We start from the raw sequence: 15,418 nt of genomic DNA, 5'->3' as shown, positions 1-15,418 counted from the left end.
GAAGGTGATGCCCAGTTCATAACACTTAGCAGATTTCTCAGGGCACTGGACAAAAAAACTTATTCTTTTTACATCAGGGAACTGATCTGTCATGACCAATAGCTTCTGCAGATACTCACCCTCTGGCTCAGGTCTTGCTCTCAGGGTGCCCACGTGAGTACAGAGCTCTTCTCAGTTGCAAAGTTTCATAAATATCTGGGTGTTCCCGCACAACAAGCTGTCCACTGCATAGCTCTCCTGGATGCTGGGCAGCTTGCTTAGAGTTAGCCTGAGAGTGTCTGCCCAGTCGCTGACCACACCTGTAGATGTGTCCTCACACACATTGAGGGTCTTCCTTGCTTACATGAAGACCCAGGTTCAAGAGTGTACGAGTGGTCCTCGGAACTCCACAGAATGGTCCGATGAAGGGAAATGGCAGTAACCATCACCACCTGCTGGAGATCCATAAAATCACAAGCTTTTGCAGATGTTTTCTGTTTCCCTCTCTCCACCGGGTTCTGCTCAACTTTTTGATGATATCCGGGTGCCAGAAAACTTATCTGCCATGCCTCAGCTATGTGACTTGGTGCCATTTGTGTAGATGCTCTTTCTCTCTTGGTGCATTGGGGTGACTAGAGGAGAGTTGCTTTTCTATTCTGGGGCTAGTGGTAGTAAAGAGATATCATTTATGTTCTGCGCTGCAAAAAAATGGCTCACATTAACTCCAGCTTCTGGCAGGCAACCTGGTCTACACTCCCAGCTCCACTTCTGAAAGGGACTCACCCTCTCTTACAGTCTTTTGCTGCCAGGAACTTGCTTTCAGTTTCACCCAGTGGCTGAGTTTATTTGAGTAAGGGCAAGTCACCATGAGGAAATATTCAGCTGAGTAACATTACTGACGTTCAAAGCTCAGTCTTTGGGAATAGAAACTGAAACAAACGTGAGACTAATAAAGGGACATGCATCACCCAAGAGGCAACAGACAAATCCAGCAATATCCATGGCTGCTGTCACTGATAGAGGTAAGTACATGTATGTGAAAAGCAGGTCTGTTTCTCCATATTCAGTGTAGATATTTACTGTAGTTCTATCTAAGAAGGAACTGGTGGGTACAGACAAATGTGTGTGTTGGCACATGAAGATACACAGGAGACACTTGTGGATTTGTGTGTATTATCTCTTTGAATGCATTACCGTATCTTGAGTCTCAGGTCCAGCTTCAAAATATTAATATAATATTGTTAACCCTGATGTAGCATTAGGCAGGAAGAATTCAAATTCCAAAAGGCCTCTTAATGTGGAAAGAGATCTCAAAGACAATTAAGAATGGAGAAAATTAGTTGGCTTACCTTTTTATCTATTTTGTTTTCAATGCAACAAAGAACTAGAAAATGCCTCTCAAAGAATCAGTGCAATAAGGCTGTGCAATGAGCTGCTCAGGTCTCTGTTGATGTGGAAGAATATTTTATTCCTGCTGAATTGTAATTTCACTGTGTATATTTCATAATTCTTCATCTTAAAGAGCTATGGAAAAGTGTCTTTAGCATCTTAATTCTAAGTAAATTAATTATTTTCTTCAATAAAATGAGGGTTCTTAGATCCTTAAGTTTGCTATGGATGGACTTTTACAAAAGAAATAACTAGCCTTGATCACCTGCAATTGTTTTCATCTAGACCCTCAGCTGGGAAGGAATGAATGAGTCATAGGGTCGAACTTCTTTGTCACCACAAGAGACAAAATTTATATAATCAGCCAGGTCTGTGCTGCTAACCCATAGATATTTGTTAGTCAGAAATCACCCTTCTTTCTGCACTGATATTTTTTCTTGGCACTGATATTTTTTCAGCTTTTGAAACAGTTTCATACTAAGAAAAGAAAGAACCATTGGCTGTGAAAATGTTTTTGTCTACATTGATGTTATGAGTACCAACAGGAAAATAGCTCAAGTTTTGCCTAGTAAAAGTGGTTTGGAAGATATAAAGGGAGAAGAGATTTGATTCTGGTCTTCAATTAGTCAGGGAAAAGCAGATGCGGTACCACTGAAATCAGTGAAGTTAAACTTGAGTGAGATCACAGTCAACCCTAATGTGTTAAAGTGAGCAAGGGTTCATGTACCGCATAGTCTAAACAACCATCAAGTTTAGCTCCCAGGTAGAAATCCACCACTCCTGCATCCCAGAGTGGCTATCCTGCTGTGCAGGGTTTACTTATTAATCCCTTTTAGATACAAGAGATTTGGCGGGGAGTGTATAGACTGAAAGGGGCCAGGACAGGAGGTATAGAGGAAATTTTGTTTTCTGATCTACTATCCTCAATGACTCGCAATTTTTTTCTATATAGATCCTGCATTCAGAGAGAACAACCAAGGGTAAGAGACACAGTTCTATCACCGTGTGCTGCCTGTGCCCCATGGCAATTTCCAGAGACAGGCAAAGCTAAGAAGCCTTGTGCCTTGTTTTCCTCTTACCATCATCACTTTCCCTGATCTTCCTTTCCAGTTGTCTCACTGCTTTGACCAGTGCTGACCTCAGAGTGGCGATGGGGTTGCTTACCCTCCCAACACCTCTCAAGGAGGTGCTGTGGGTGTTTCACCAGGGCCACTCTAGGGGAATAATTCTGAAGCCTTCATCAAATTCCAGATTTAGATCATTAGATTGCAACATCCTTCAAGCTGCTTATTGGTGATGGGAAAGGTTGAGAGTGGGAGGCTTGGCTGATGTTGAGAGCAGGCAACGCACAATGGGACCAAATATCATTGAAGTGTTGGGATCATAGTACTGCTGGTACTTTTGTCGCAGGTGCAAGATACAGCCAATTGACTTCAAAAGAAATTTTTTGGCTGGCCAACATCCAAATGTGGTGTACCTGCTGTATGAAATCAGGTGGAGCAGAGGTACCATCTGGAGGAGCTGGTGCTCAAACAATTCTACCCAACATGCTGAAGTCAACTTCTTGGAAAATTGTTTCAAGGCCATGCCATCAGTTTCTTGCTCCATCACTTGGGTCCTATCTACTACCCCCTGTGGGAAATGCTCCAGAAAAATTCTGAAGTTCCTGAGGGCACATCCCAATGTGACCTTGAAAATATACGCAGCCAAGCTGTTCAAGCACCTGGATATCCGTAACCAGCAAGGTCTCAGGAACCTGGCAATGAATGGAGTCATAATATGTATCATGAACCTTGCAGGTAACCCAACTGCTCTTTGGCTTTGTCTAGATGTGGATTGAAAGTTCTGGGATTATGTGCACTCTCAGCAGTTGTGCTTTGTAACAGTGGTGATGACTGCCATTGGGGAGGACTAGTGACTGCAAAAATGCCACTTTCTTCTGCCTTATTTCTTCCCCAACCCCATACAGTAGCAGGACAAGCAGGGTCATTTCCTCTTGACAAGTCTGAACAAGGAGAGTTATGTCTTTCTCTAGCCATGCATGCCTCCTTTATATACAGTGAAACATCCTGAGCGTAAGATAGAACCTGTCCCTCCTAGCATATATATGCAGATCAGCTTGCCAGCTGCAGCAAGTGATTGGTTTCCCTTGATAGCTGGAGAAGAGAAGGAGACATATCTAAAGGAGACTTTCAGATGATGCATCAGAAGACAATTGTGTCTTGCATGTGTGTCTTTGTGTATGTATATCTTGCTTGCCTGTTGATGTTTGGCTGTAAAAATGGTCCAGACAAGTAAATCACAGAAAGGAATGTACATTTGAAGAGATGAATCCCACATACCTGTCTAGATACTTACTACTGGAGTGTGCAGCTACAAAACCTATCAGGTCAAATGTAAACTTAAAGGGCATTGCTTATCTTGGGGAACCTGTCTCTGGGATTATACCACCAGAGCATTGACAGGAGCTCTGGACATCCTATTAACACTAAGATCAATGTGAAACTACTAAATGTTTGGGTGTTCACTCCAGGTTTTCCTTGACCATCGAGATAAGTCAGACAGATTAATGACTGAAGCAACAAGTTTACTGTCTTACCCAAAGCTGCTGTGATCAAGGACAAGGCTGCCAAAAGGTATGCCTGAACAGCCCTGATTGCATGTGCCACTTCCCTTTACAGTCACTCCCAAAGAAGCAGCCTGCCACTCACTGATTCTTTCTCCCTTGGCCAACCTGCTCTGGCTTTATGCCCTGATGTGCTATCTGTGATACGGGTTGCCCAAGCCACTGTAGTGATCTCTCTCTCCCTGGCAATTCCCCTTTTAAGAGATATTGCTATTTGTAGAGTTTTGGTTCCCCTTTCCACTAACTTATTTGTGTAGTTGCAAGTCATTGTTGGTGCCTTGCATCAATACTCTCAGATGAATATCTTTCTCCTGCCCTTTACCGTTGTCTTACTGAGAAGGAAGTGACTCACTGACATATTCATGAAGAAAGAACTGGGCGTGCCTTTCATCAAGAGTGACTGGCTATCTCTCTTCTCAGATTACAGTTACTGTTGGAAAACATTTGTTGCATACCAACACGGAGAAGATGATTATTGGCCCTGGAGCTTCGCTCCACACATCTTTCTGAATTGGATAGAGCTCCGTCATATCCTTTTGGTTAGTAGGCACTTGGAGAAAACACTGAGAGTGAAAAGTAATGCAAAATCCTAGGAAAAGGAGGTTTGGAGGATCCTGGCAATGGTGTTAGCAGAAACGATAGTAGGAAAAATAAGCGTGGGCTTGATGCTGCATGAACAGAGGGCCAAGCGGGCAAGATGCTGCTACATTGTGCCTTTGTGGCCAGGAGTAGAGAAGAGATTTAGCAATACTCTCAGTTTTTTTACTAAGGAAAGGGTAAATTATTTCAACTCTTTATGTGGATCCCCTACAAGTTCCTTAGCTTGCAGCTTACTGGAGCTATTTGATCCCAAAAGTTCACTCAGCTGGGTAAACATGATTCAAGTACGCTCTTTTTGCCTTTCAGGACAGGGCCACTGATTTTAGTTAAGTTCTGAGCAAGTTCAGAAGCCCAGATGGGTGGATTCAGTTTTAGGATCTGAGCTTACACATAAGAGTATCTTATGACTGAGATCTGCATTCCCTATTTCTTGCAATCCATACAACTGCAGAAGTTATTTGTATGGCCTGATATGCTACTATACAAGAAAGAGAAGGTAGTCTACTGAACAGGAGAGAAGATCAGGACCAGAGTTAACTTCCTGGCTCAGCCACCCTTTGTGGGGCAAGCCAGGTCTTGCTTGAACTGGTCCCTATATGTAGAATGGGGCCTAGTAGAATGGATGGCAGGAGACAGAGGAAGGGATGCACAGAACTACGTAATACAGACAGGAACTTAAAGCCTAGAAGGAGAAAAACTAACCTGTTTGTAGGATGCTATGAATGCCTTGTTTTATTTCTGACTGAGGAAAAGGTACACATTAGACTTCATTTCAGTTCATCCACCCCAAACTTTACATAGGTCTTTTAATACCTCAGGACCGAACTTTTCTAATTCTGTCTGAATAAGACATTCAGGTGATAGGACACACAGTCAGTGGCATTATCCAGTCAGTCAGCTGATTTAACAAAGTAGTTAACGCAATGTAACTGTTTAGGAGATATTTTTCCCTTGGCTTTCAGCCTTCCTGAGTCTCCTAATGTCTGAGATGATTAAATAATTTAGCAGCTTATGCACAATCATCAAATGCATAGTGTGATGCTTACCAAGGAGCTGAACAGAGCTGTCTGCTAAATGCTTGTGAGTACCGACAAACTACAGCCGACTCAGCACAGTTCCCTGGGCAGCAGTACAAGGCAAATATGCCCTTCAGGTCTTGGTTTTAAAGAGCTGGCTAACAAATGACCTGTCCCTTCCTGTGCCCCTGTCAACTTTGTTGATTACTGCAGAGCCCTGGTGGCTAGGAAGCTTGCACTGGGACACTCATGCTGAAAGTGGGGCACTTGCTCAACTGCTTTGCTGTCTCAGCCAAACTCAAGCCACCCCTAAAATGAAGGTGAATAGGGCCCATTATCAGTAGTTCTGACTAACCACCAACCCTCCACAGAGGACATGGGAAGGTCTGTGTGCTCAGCCCTTGTGAACACCCAGCCCGATTGTACTAATTGTGCATGTTCAGGTAAGTCTCATTGACCATTGCCAGCTGACACAATTCTTGGGGCAGACCAAGACCCCCTGAGCACAGAGGTGCAATGAGGAGAGTTCATTGCAGGCACATGCTCCAGAGAAATACAGACCATTGTGTCAAGTCCTGGCCTCCCTGGCACAAGAAAGACGCTGAGGAACCGGAGAGGGTTTGGTGGAGTACCACTGCAATGGTCAGGGTGCTGAAGCACTTGCCCTACAAGGAGAGGCTGAGGGAACTGGCTTTGTTAGACCTAAAGAAAAGAAGGCTAAGTGGGATTTAACTGCAGTCTTCCATTACATAAAGGCAGCAAAGACAGAGCCAGACTCTCCTCAAAGCTGCACAGAGGGAAAATGAGGCAACAGGCACAAACTACAAGGGAAATTCCAACTGGACAGAAGGAAAAAGTCTCCCGCAACAGTGGTGCTGTACTGGAACAGGTGCCCAGAGAGGCTGTCAGACCTCCATCCCTGGAGACGCTGAGAACTTTCCTCTGAGCTGCCTGATCTAGCTTTGGAGTTAGCCATGCTGCAAACACGCGGTTGGACTAGAGACCTCTAGAGGGCCTTTCTAACCCCAAAAATTCTGCCTTTCCACAGGACCTAGCTCCACTTGCCCTGGATTCAGCCACACAATCTGCCACCTTTTAAATGCTTCTGTTTCTGAGTGGTCTGTCTTTCTAGGAGGGGTTTACACAGCACAGTAAATTCCAAGATGCTACCCTGTTGTCTGGAAAGCTGTGTCCCAAGGGAGATTATCTGACATGCTGAAGGTGGATCAGAGACTCTCGGCTCTGGCCAAGAGCTCTTGGACTAGATGCTCTATTTTCAAATTCTGGACCATGCTGAAGAGACAACTTCAGTTTTTGGCACCTAATTTTTAATGTTCATGTTTCTTTCTTCCTGCTAGGGGCTTCCTCCATTGCTGGCAAACTTTGAATACTAACAAGCATCAGAAGCATGCTTTCAAGCTCACTTTGTGCATCACAACATTATTTACAAGACTGGAAAAGCTAGTCCCTGGCAGTCTTCCCCACTACAGCCTTGAACTATGAGCTTCATACTGTCACCAGAGAAGACTTTTATCACTGGCTGGGCATTGCTAAGTATTGGACACAGCAGAAGGAGCACATAAGAAACTGTCAGGGGGTTCGGATGATGCAGCCAGGCAGCCAGGACACAGTGCTCTGGGTCTTTACAAGGCTTCCTGAGAGTCCAATGGGGATGGGGACCATGCCCCAGGATCAGGCCTTTCATGTCTGCTGATTCTGCAAGTACCCTCTTGAGAGGCCAGCGAGTAACTTTTTTCCTGCTCTGATTGTTCCAAAGAAGTAATCAGAGCAATGCTTTCTGGTTTTGAGAATTTCTTATGAAGATCACTTTTATGGCTATGTATGTTTCAGAAAATACTTCATGCTATTAGTATCTATGTAATATTATTATTATATTACTGCTTTTATTACAATATAATACAATTATATTACTAAAGATTATATTGCTTCATTTTAAGGTTTTATTCTCCCTGTTTTTATGACTGTAGAAACAACAGAATAAAAGGGAAAATGTCGACTCTGTGGAAACTTTGCTTTTCTTGATCAGTTCCTGGGCACGCATCCTTCCCTTGTAATTCCACAGTCTAGAGTCCCAGCTGTTCATTGCAGACTGGGGGAGCACCATAAAAAAATCTCTGCTTTTCCAGCTTTTCCAGGAAGCACTGAGTGGAATGGTGAGGTAGGAGGTATTGAAAGCTCCGAGCTATCTCTACAGGCAGAAGTCAAAAGGAAGATATAGGTGTGTTGGGCCTTGCAGCAGTTTTCAGTTTGCACTGCAAATAACGCAAAACATCTGAATGAATCATGTTGGGAGCTCCATGTTTCATGATTCCCAGCCTCTCCAGGCAGGAGGCCCTTTGTGTAAATCCACTGGGGAATGTGCTGCTGCTAGGATCTGCAACATGCAGGCACAAATGATTATTTGAAGATTAAGGCAGGGGCTGGTGGCAACCATGCCTATCTCTTCTAGTTGATTAATGCTTATAGCATCCTTTGGCCATGTCAAAGTCTCCAGATGTTTATCAGACAATCAAGACAGGCAGAAAAGTTGCAGGCTGAGGAAGCAGCTCCAGCCTCTGCTATCTGAGAGAGTATATAAAGCTGCACGCAGCTGGCTGGGGAGTGTCTCCTATGTTAACCAAATAAAATTACTCCAAGCAATGAGTGGCTTGGAGTAGCAATAGAGTGGCTAAAGTTTTCTTTCCCCTGTCCAGGTCCTTAAGCTGGATGTCACATGCCTTCTTTCTGGCCATTCTGGTGTTAACTCTTTGGTTGCTTAGGGAGAAATCAAATCACTTGATCAATGTGTAGCTGAGTACACCAGGGTCCATAACCACTCAGCAACATAACTTGTGTGTTACTGGTCTGCTGTGGAATGTGGCAACTGGATTTGAGCCTGGTCGACGTATATATCTTCAAACATCTTCATTTGTGTCTTGCTTTGAAACTTCATTATGCTACAGAAGTTAGCTGAGTCCCATCTGAGAATCTAGAAAGTACAACAGCACAAAGCTATACGACAAGGTGTAGCGTCCGTGGCCAGCACAAAACGGAAACCCTAAGTGTTAAGAAAATCTGCAAGACCTGAAGACCCATCCATGTCTCGTGCCATAAATACTTAAGCATCATAAAATCTTGCTCACAGCTTAGCATTGCACAGAGAAGTCTTTACCCATAGCAGCGTGGAAATTACTGACACATTGCTAGTTCACATGAAATAATCTGAAAATGCTGGCGGGTGTTGCTGTGTTTTTGTACCTTAGAATAAATATGCAGTCAGACTTTGACCTTGTAAAGGTGGGAGCTCAGTGTACCTAAAACTCCAACTCTCTGGAGGAAGATGGCAGGTTGGATGGCCCAGGTCTTTGGAGTAGCATGATGACATTGCCTGGAGATTAAATGAGATGTGAATTTGAATTAGGAGGAGAAGGAGGTTGATGGGAGAGAATTTGTTTGAGAAGACCCAAGAAAGAGAACAGGAGCCTTCTGTAAGTAGCACTAGGTGAAGACAATTACATGGTCCAGAAGCTAGGGCTGTGTCAACCACATCATTGTTCTACATGAAAAAGGACCAGTAGTCCAGTAAGGAATAATATATACCAGCCCAAAGTTGATCTTAATCCCATAACAGCAATATGGTGACCTGCTCCAAATTAATTGCTTTTTCCTGCAGTATCATCCGTGGGTGAGTACAGACCCTGCTGTGAATCCTCCAACTTTTTTCCTGGCAGTCCAAGGAAACTTGCCATCCTGCAACCTGATGATTTTTGGACACACATCCTGGAAGCTGTTGGGCCTACTCCTGTTCCATCATCCTATCTCAAAGCCATATTGGCAAGTGGCCACTGGCTCCTTAGGGAGCAGTGGGCGCCTGCACAGGGATGTGCTGGTTTATGTCCCTTTTCAGCTCCCTATAGTTACAGTTTTGACTCTCTGACTCTTACTCTCAAAATAATTTTTTTCATTTGTTGTCCCCTGTAATTATCTGGGTTTCTGTCTAACTTCTTGTTTGTTTGTTCCTCCTTCTCAGAAAGGCTAATCAGTCTTGCTAGAAGTCCCAAAAGAGACACACAGCAACAACAGGTCCCTGGAAGTGAAATACTAAGGAAGAGAAGAAGAAAGTGAGAAGATGTAATACTTCTTGCCTGACACACTCCCAGACTCCAGCACTCTTCAGCTCTTCCCAGGCCAAATGTGGTTTCTGAGTATTCAATAGCCCTTTCGGAAACGTAAGCAGCTACACTGCTATTCCGAGAGATGAAATGAAGCAGGATCTTGGAGGCAGCGAAAAGCAGAGACAGCATTGTATGAAGGCTGTAACAACTCCAGCTGGAGTGTGATCAGGGTCCTGTGGCCCTGCCCCAGTACAAGTGAGTCTGGCTCAGAGGGGTGAACCAGAGATGCGCCCATTTGCTCAGCAGCAATCCCAGTCCATCAGGCAAGAACTCTGCAGAGGTGATGGTCCTGTAATGTGCAGGACTATCACTAAGGGAGCAAGAGGACATGTGATAAAGCAGAAATGATGAACAGGGCAGTGTGAGCTGCTCCACTCCTAGTAGAGCCTGGACTCTGAAGTGAACAGTGTCCCAGGCTGGTGCCCCCGCCTCCCCCGGTCACATCTGGCTGGGAATACTCTCTTGCTACAGCTGAGCACCAGGGCATAATGAAGCCAAGATCTCTGGCACCCCCATCCCTGTCATGGGCCACAGTTCTGCTACCGCTACTGTCAGCTCTGAGCATTACCAAGTCATTCAGCCTGGACTCATTTTTATGAATTAGCCAGAGTGCATGGTTCTTCATGGAAGACTTAGCCCTTTCACACTGAAGGCAGGAGGACAAACTTTCTCTGGTCCATTTAGAAGCCTTCCAGTTCAAAGTCAGCCCAGTGAAATTTTACACCAGTTTTAGCAGCTGCCAGAGTGAACTTGCAATCTGCGGTATCCCTGCTGTGTTCCTACTGGTGTGTAAGGGCCTAGAGGTGGGTCTACCACACTGCTAGGCTATAGAGGTAACCGCAGAAGAGAGCTGGTCTACTCTCATCTTCTTCTGTCCCTCTGGACTGGTAAAAACATTGTTCCAGCTTGTAGAGTAGGCTAGTTCTTAACTGTGATTAATCACAAGATTATAGCATGGAGACATCAACATCCTCCCTGCCCTGGAACTTGGGAGCCACCTGCACTCACCCATGTGAGGAGACAGGCCCCTTGTAGGCAGGAAGATTACCTCTCTCAGTATTAGCCCCGCACCTTCAAAAGTCACATCAGTCCTTCAGTTGGTATGTTTAATAATAATGATGACAACAATAGCAGCAACAATGGTGTTTTAGCTGTATCTTATGTGGGTTTGGAAGCCTGAAGGGAAACCTGCCTATCACAAAAGCATATGAGAGATTTAAAAGCCAAAAGCTTCAAAATACTTGCCATACTTTGGCACCTACCCTTCTGCTCTGACCTCTACTCTTGCAGCAACCCGCTTTCTCCTTCCCCTTCAGAGGCTCTGCTTATCCCTGCTGGCGTTGTCAGAACAAATAGTCTTTTCTGTGCCAAACCCCTACACGTTTCTTCTGCAAACCAAATCTGATTTCCATCGCCACGAGTATTTAATACATATGTGATTAAATAGTGAAATTTCTCCTCGTAGAAACACCAAAGGGGCAGCACCAGAGAGGAAAGAAAAAACTACTCAAGCTAGAGGACAATGTTGGACGCAAATACATATAGGTTAAAAACCCCTGAAGGGGCAAGTAGCAGGGGACTGGACTCCATGACCCTGAAGCCCCTTTCTGTCCTGGTTTCCAAGTACCAGCATGCGGGAGAGGGAGAGAGAGCAAGCAGGGGGGAGACATGCTTTGAAAATCCCCCTTGTATTTGTAAGGGCCTGGAGCGTGTCTTTGCATTGTTTAATGGTGATCTGTTTCTTATTATTGCGATGTGATGTCCAAGGACGCTGTGTACTGACCTGAACTATTGCTGTGTGCAGCTGTGGGAATGATGTCAGCGTCCTGCTCTTCAATGGGCACGTTCTGGGGGTTGTTGAGAGCCGGACTCCGGGAGCCATTTGCAGCAAGGAACAACATCCCTCCAGCCAACACCCTCGTCAAGGGTGCCAAACACCCCCGTGCACCAGGAGATGGCAGCCATGCCCGGTCTTCCACGCTACCAATAACCATCCCATGCCCTGTTTATCCTGTTTCCCCCGTTATCAAAGACCGATCCTGTACCTTGCTCTGCTGCAGAGTTGGAGCTTTCACAGAGCGGCTGGTCTCTGTATCCCAGCCCTCTGGGGTGATAAAGCGCGTGTCCGTTGTCATAAGACTGGATGCGTCCCGAGGGTCCGATTGCCAAAAGGTCACGCAGGTGGCTGTGTGCAGAGACACGCAGGATGACGTTCAGTGAGGATGAAGGAGCTACCCCCAGCCCATGGGCAGGACAGTTGTCAGCAGCCCCCTAGGTCTCGTGAGGGTGTGCTTACAGTAATGGTGTATAAAGCTTGAGCATGCAAAAAGCACCCAAAACACTACACACCCAGTCACGGGGCAGGCCCAGGTTTGCTGGGAATCTTTTGTATCCTGTCATTAAATTGTGGCTGTAGTCCTTAGGGTGCGAGTAACAAGACAACAGGGAGGCAGGCACACTCGTGGAAAGCACAGCTCAGGGCAGCAGCTGTACAGCTGTTCAGATGCGCCTCTGCCTTGTTCATCGCTGCAAGCCCTGGGATGTTGGACCAAGCGAGACTGAGGTTTTCAGCTGGCACCACAGGCCCATCTCCATAAGGGATAGACTGTAAACATCAGTGGTACCCAAGAGTATATAAGCAGTCGTGAAATGTTCCCTATATACACAGCCCACAAGGAAAGTAAAAATTATCTTAAGTTGAAAAAGTAATGTTACTACATAACAGTCATCCTCCAGGGAGTTATTCTTGGCAGAGGCACCTAATGCATTTGAGGTTGAATTAATTAATAATGCCTATTCAAAGAATACCTTGTAAGAAATAATATGAATTGGTATTTCAGAACAGAAAAAGTGCAGTTAAAAAGGATCTCTATAGCAGGAGAGCTAAATTCCTATATCTAAACACAAGGATTAGCTAATCAGTCCACTCTGAATTTAATCTGCTTTAGATTCAGAAGCAGCAATGTATTCTGAATCCAGTGCACGTTTCTTTGCATTTACTCATTGCATTTATTCTCCTACTGTATAATGTCACCAATTGTCATGTTTCAACAAGTATCTTCAACTCAATGTTTGACAGCATTTAAAGCAAAAGCTAGTGTCTCAACTGCTTTTTTAGAAAATGCTACTTTTTCTAGTAGCTCTCCAACAATTCCACTTAGAATGACAACAGTGTTGTACAGGCTGATACCAAAAATTGGAAGACAGCGATCCTTTTTCCATCTCTGCTTCTCTTCTTGTTTTGTGAAGTATGTTGAGTCAGCACTTCTCTGTGTCCACTTCGGTCAATTACAAGTCATGACTGGGGATGATAGGCTTGCAATCAATGAAGGAAGCATCTTGAACAACTTTAGCATTTACATCCCAGATTTTTGATAGTATTTCCAAAGTATCTATTGCCTGAACACTTTATCCGCCTTGATCTGCTGGGTGACACCGTCAACAACTTCAGAGTTACAAGGAAAAAGGATAAAGACAGTTTAATAGGATAGTGCCAGGTTGTCTCTCCAGAAATCAGAAAGGATAAGATGATACATCAATCCTTTGTGTCAACTTCTACTTCCCTCACCCATGTGGTAACAAAATAATGACAAAACCAGATGCTCATTTGTAAGACCTTTATTTATATAAATAATATGCACTGTATCAAACAAATATACAGCACCATGCTTGCAAATTAATGCTTTGCAAAGAACTCTCATTGCTATTCCTGGTCGAAGTTCCTTGAGCTGAGAGTGCCTCAGGAGCCTGAAGTTGTAGGAAGCTTGTGATGCACCCAGTTGTGACCTCTCCTAGCAGGAGGAGGCACTGTGGGAGCAGGGCTCTCTGCTGTCCTCCTGCGGCTGGCCTATCACCAGAGGAGATGTTTTGAGGAGCGACACAGGTGCCTCCAGCCTTACCCAGAAAGAGGAACAGGATGGAGCAGAGAACTCACAGCCATCATAAAAGAAATGACAGAGCACCCCCCAGAATGTGGGACACAGTCTTGGCAAAGCCTCAAGAGGTTAGACTGCAGAGGACAACCCATCTGTAATTTAGGCAGTAGGAAGGTGGTGGTGAGCAGACATGTACTATGAACCCATGTCTTCAACTTGATAAAGACTGTGTCTGCAAGACCAGGTGCTGATGGGGTCCCCTAGTGGAAACACAGTGATTGCCAGGCAGAAGGATGCTTTGATTTTGCCTCCTACAAACGATATCTATCTGCAGTCTGTATAGCTTTGCTCGTGCCAGGTGTTTCTTCTGGTCAGCTCTCAGTCCATTCACCAACTAGCCATATCTAGCCATATTACGGGCAGTAAAAGGCCTGAAAAACCAGAAGACTGTGGGACTGTTAAGGTGCCTCCAGCAGAGGACAGTTGGCTAGGGAGGGAGCGTATTGCAGGACTGATCTAGGAAGAAATGCTCAGTGGATGAAAAGTACTCCAGTAGTGAGAGCTGTGGTGCTCTTCCCTGAAGTATGTCAAGAAATAGATGGTGACTGATGTGGATGCCAACACACCATCTAAAAAGACACAACCTCAACCTACATGAATGAGAAATTAAGTCTGAGGGACAATATAATGTGGAAATGAAGTGTGTTTTCCGGTAGATGTATGCTGGAAAAACATTGTCGTGGTGAAATGCCTTGGTCGCTCCTTTCCCGGCTGGGTGGGAGGTCCACACACTGATCAGTACTGACCTCGAGCTGCCATGGTTCTCAACATAGTTAATAGGAGTTGAGTGGATTTCCTATTTCTGCATGGGAAATATCTTGCTGGACACCCAGAATTGCAGTTTGCACTTGAAAATGTTGGCCAGGGAGTCTTCTGCTTTCATTTTAGGCTTTTATTGTCTAGTTTCAACCTCTCCTAGGGCACAAAAATTGGTCTCAGCTACCAAAGCTCCCTCCTTTCTGGGCAGGAGGCACTACAGGGCCTGGGCCTGCACACAATCCATTTAGAAGACCTGCTGGCTTCAAGTGAAGTTTTCAAGCTAAGCTACCTGGGCTGTCCAGGACTCACTTCAATAGTCTCAGTCGAGCTTTCCAATAACTGGCCAATTTTGCTGCTAGGACACAGGCTATACCACTTAAATGGTGATGGTTTTCAACTTCCTACCCACATCCAGAAGGACAAATAAACCGTTTCACAGGGGAGGACACAGAGCAGCTCAGTGTAGTGCAGCTCTAAGAGCCAAGAGATGTGCTCCCTGAAGTCCTCATGAAATGTGCAGAAGCCCTCATGAAATGTGCAGATCAGTGCGGTGCCAATGAGAACACAGTCACACAAACAGCTTTGCAGGCTGTCTGCTCCCACCTGTGCAAGGCTAAACCCAGAACTCCACTTAGTGGACCACCTGAATTAGCTCTGCAGGGACCGATGGAGGGCAAATTGCTCTCTGGCAATGTCAGTGCAGTCCTGGCTATTCCCAGCTAGCAATGGATGAGGTGTGAGTCTGGGGAATGTGTCTTCAGAAGATCAGCCTAATTCTCCTTGGAAATGAAAACGTAAGGATAGTTTTATCTCTAGACACAGGGCTGGAAGGAAGAGAGATGTAAAGAGGGAAGAAGAGAAAGGTCTGTTGTAAGGGAGAGAGTTGGAAATCAAAGAACAAGTGTTTGTGAAGTCTTCTGATTGCTGATTACTTTCGCT

The 15,418-nt window shown here is 45.0% G+C and overlaps 1 protein-coding gene across 1 annotated transcript; it reads left to right on the top strand.

The window, feature by feature from the left end:
* Positions 1 to 1,675: 1,675 nt before the first annotated feature.
* On the top strand, positions 1,676 to 7,334 carry LOC142413151 (C->U-editing enzyme APOBEC-1-like). Its single transcript, XM_075509200.1, has 5 exons — positions 1,676 to 1,736; positions 2,321 to 2,348; positions 2,779 to 3,167; positions 4,415 to 4,533; positions 6,969 to 7,334. Exons 1-5 carry the CDS (start codon positions 1,676 to 1,678, stop codon positions 7,002 to 7,004), a joined length of 633 nt encoding a protein of 210 aa, XP_075365315.1. The 3' UTR covers positions 7,005 to 7,334.
* The last annotated feature ends 8,084 nt before the right edge of the window (positions 7,335 to 15,418 follow it).

The sequence above is a fragment of the Mycteria americana genome, chromosome 1 (assembly GCF_035582795.1).
Source record: "Mycteria americana isolate JAX WOST 10 ecotype Jacksonville Zoo and Gardens chromosome 1, USCA_MyAme_1.0, whole genome shotgun sequence".
Lineage (NCBI taxonomy): Eukaryota > Metazoa > Chordata > Aves > Ciconiiformes > Ciconiidae > Mycteria > Mycteria americana.
This window is presented reverse-complemented; position numbering and strand designations above follow the sequence as displayed.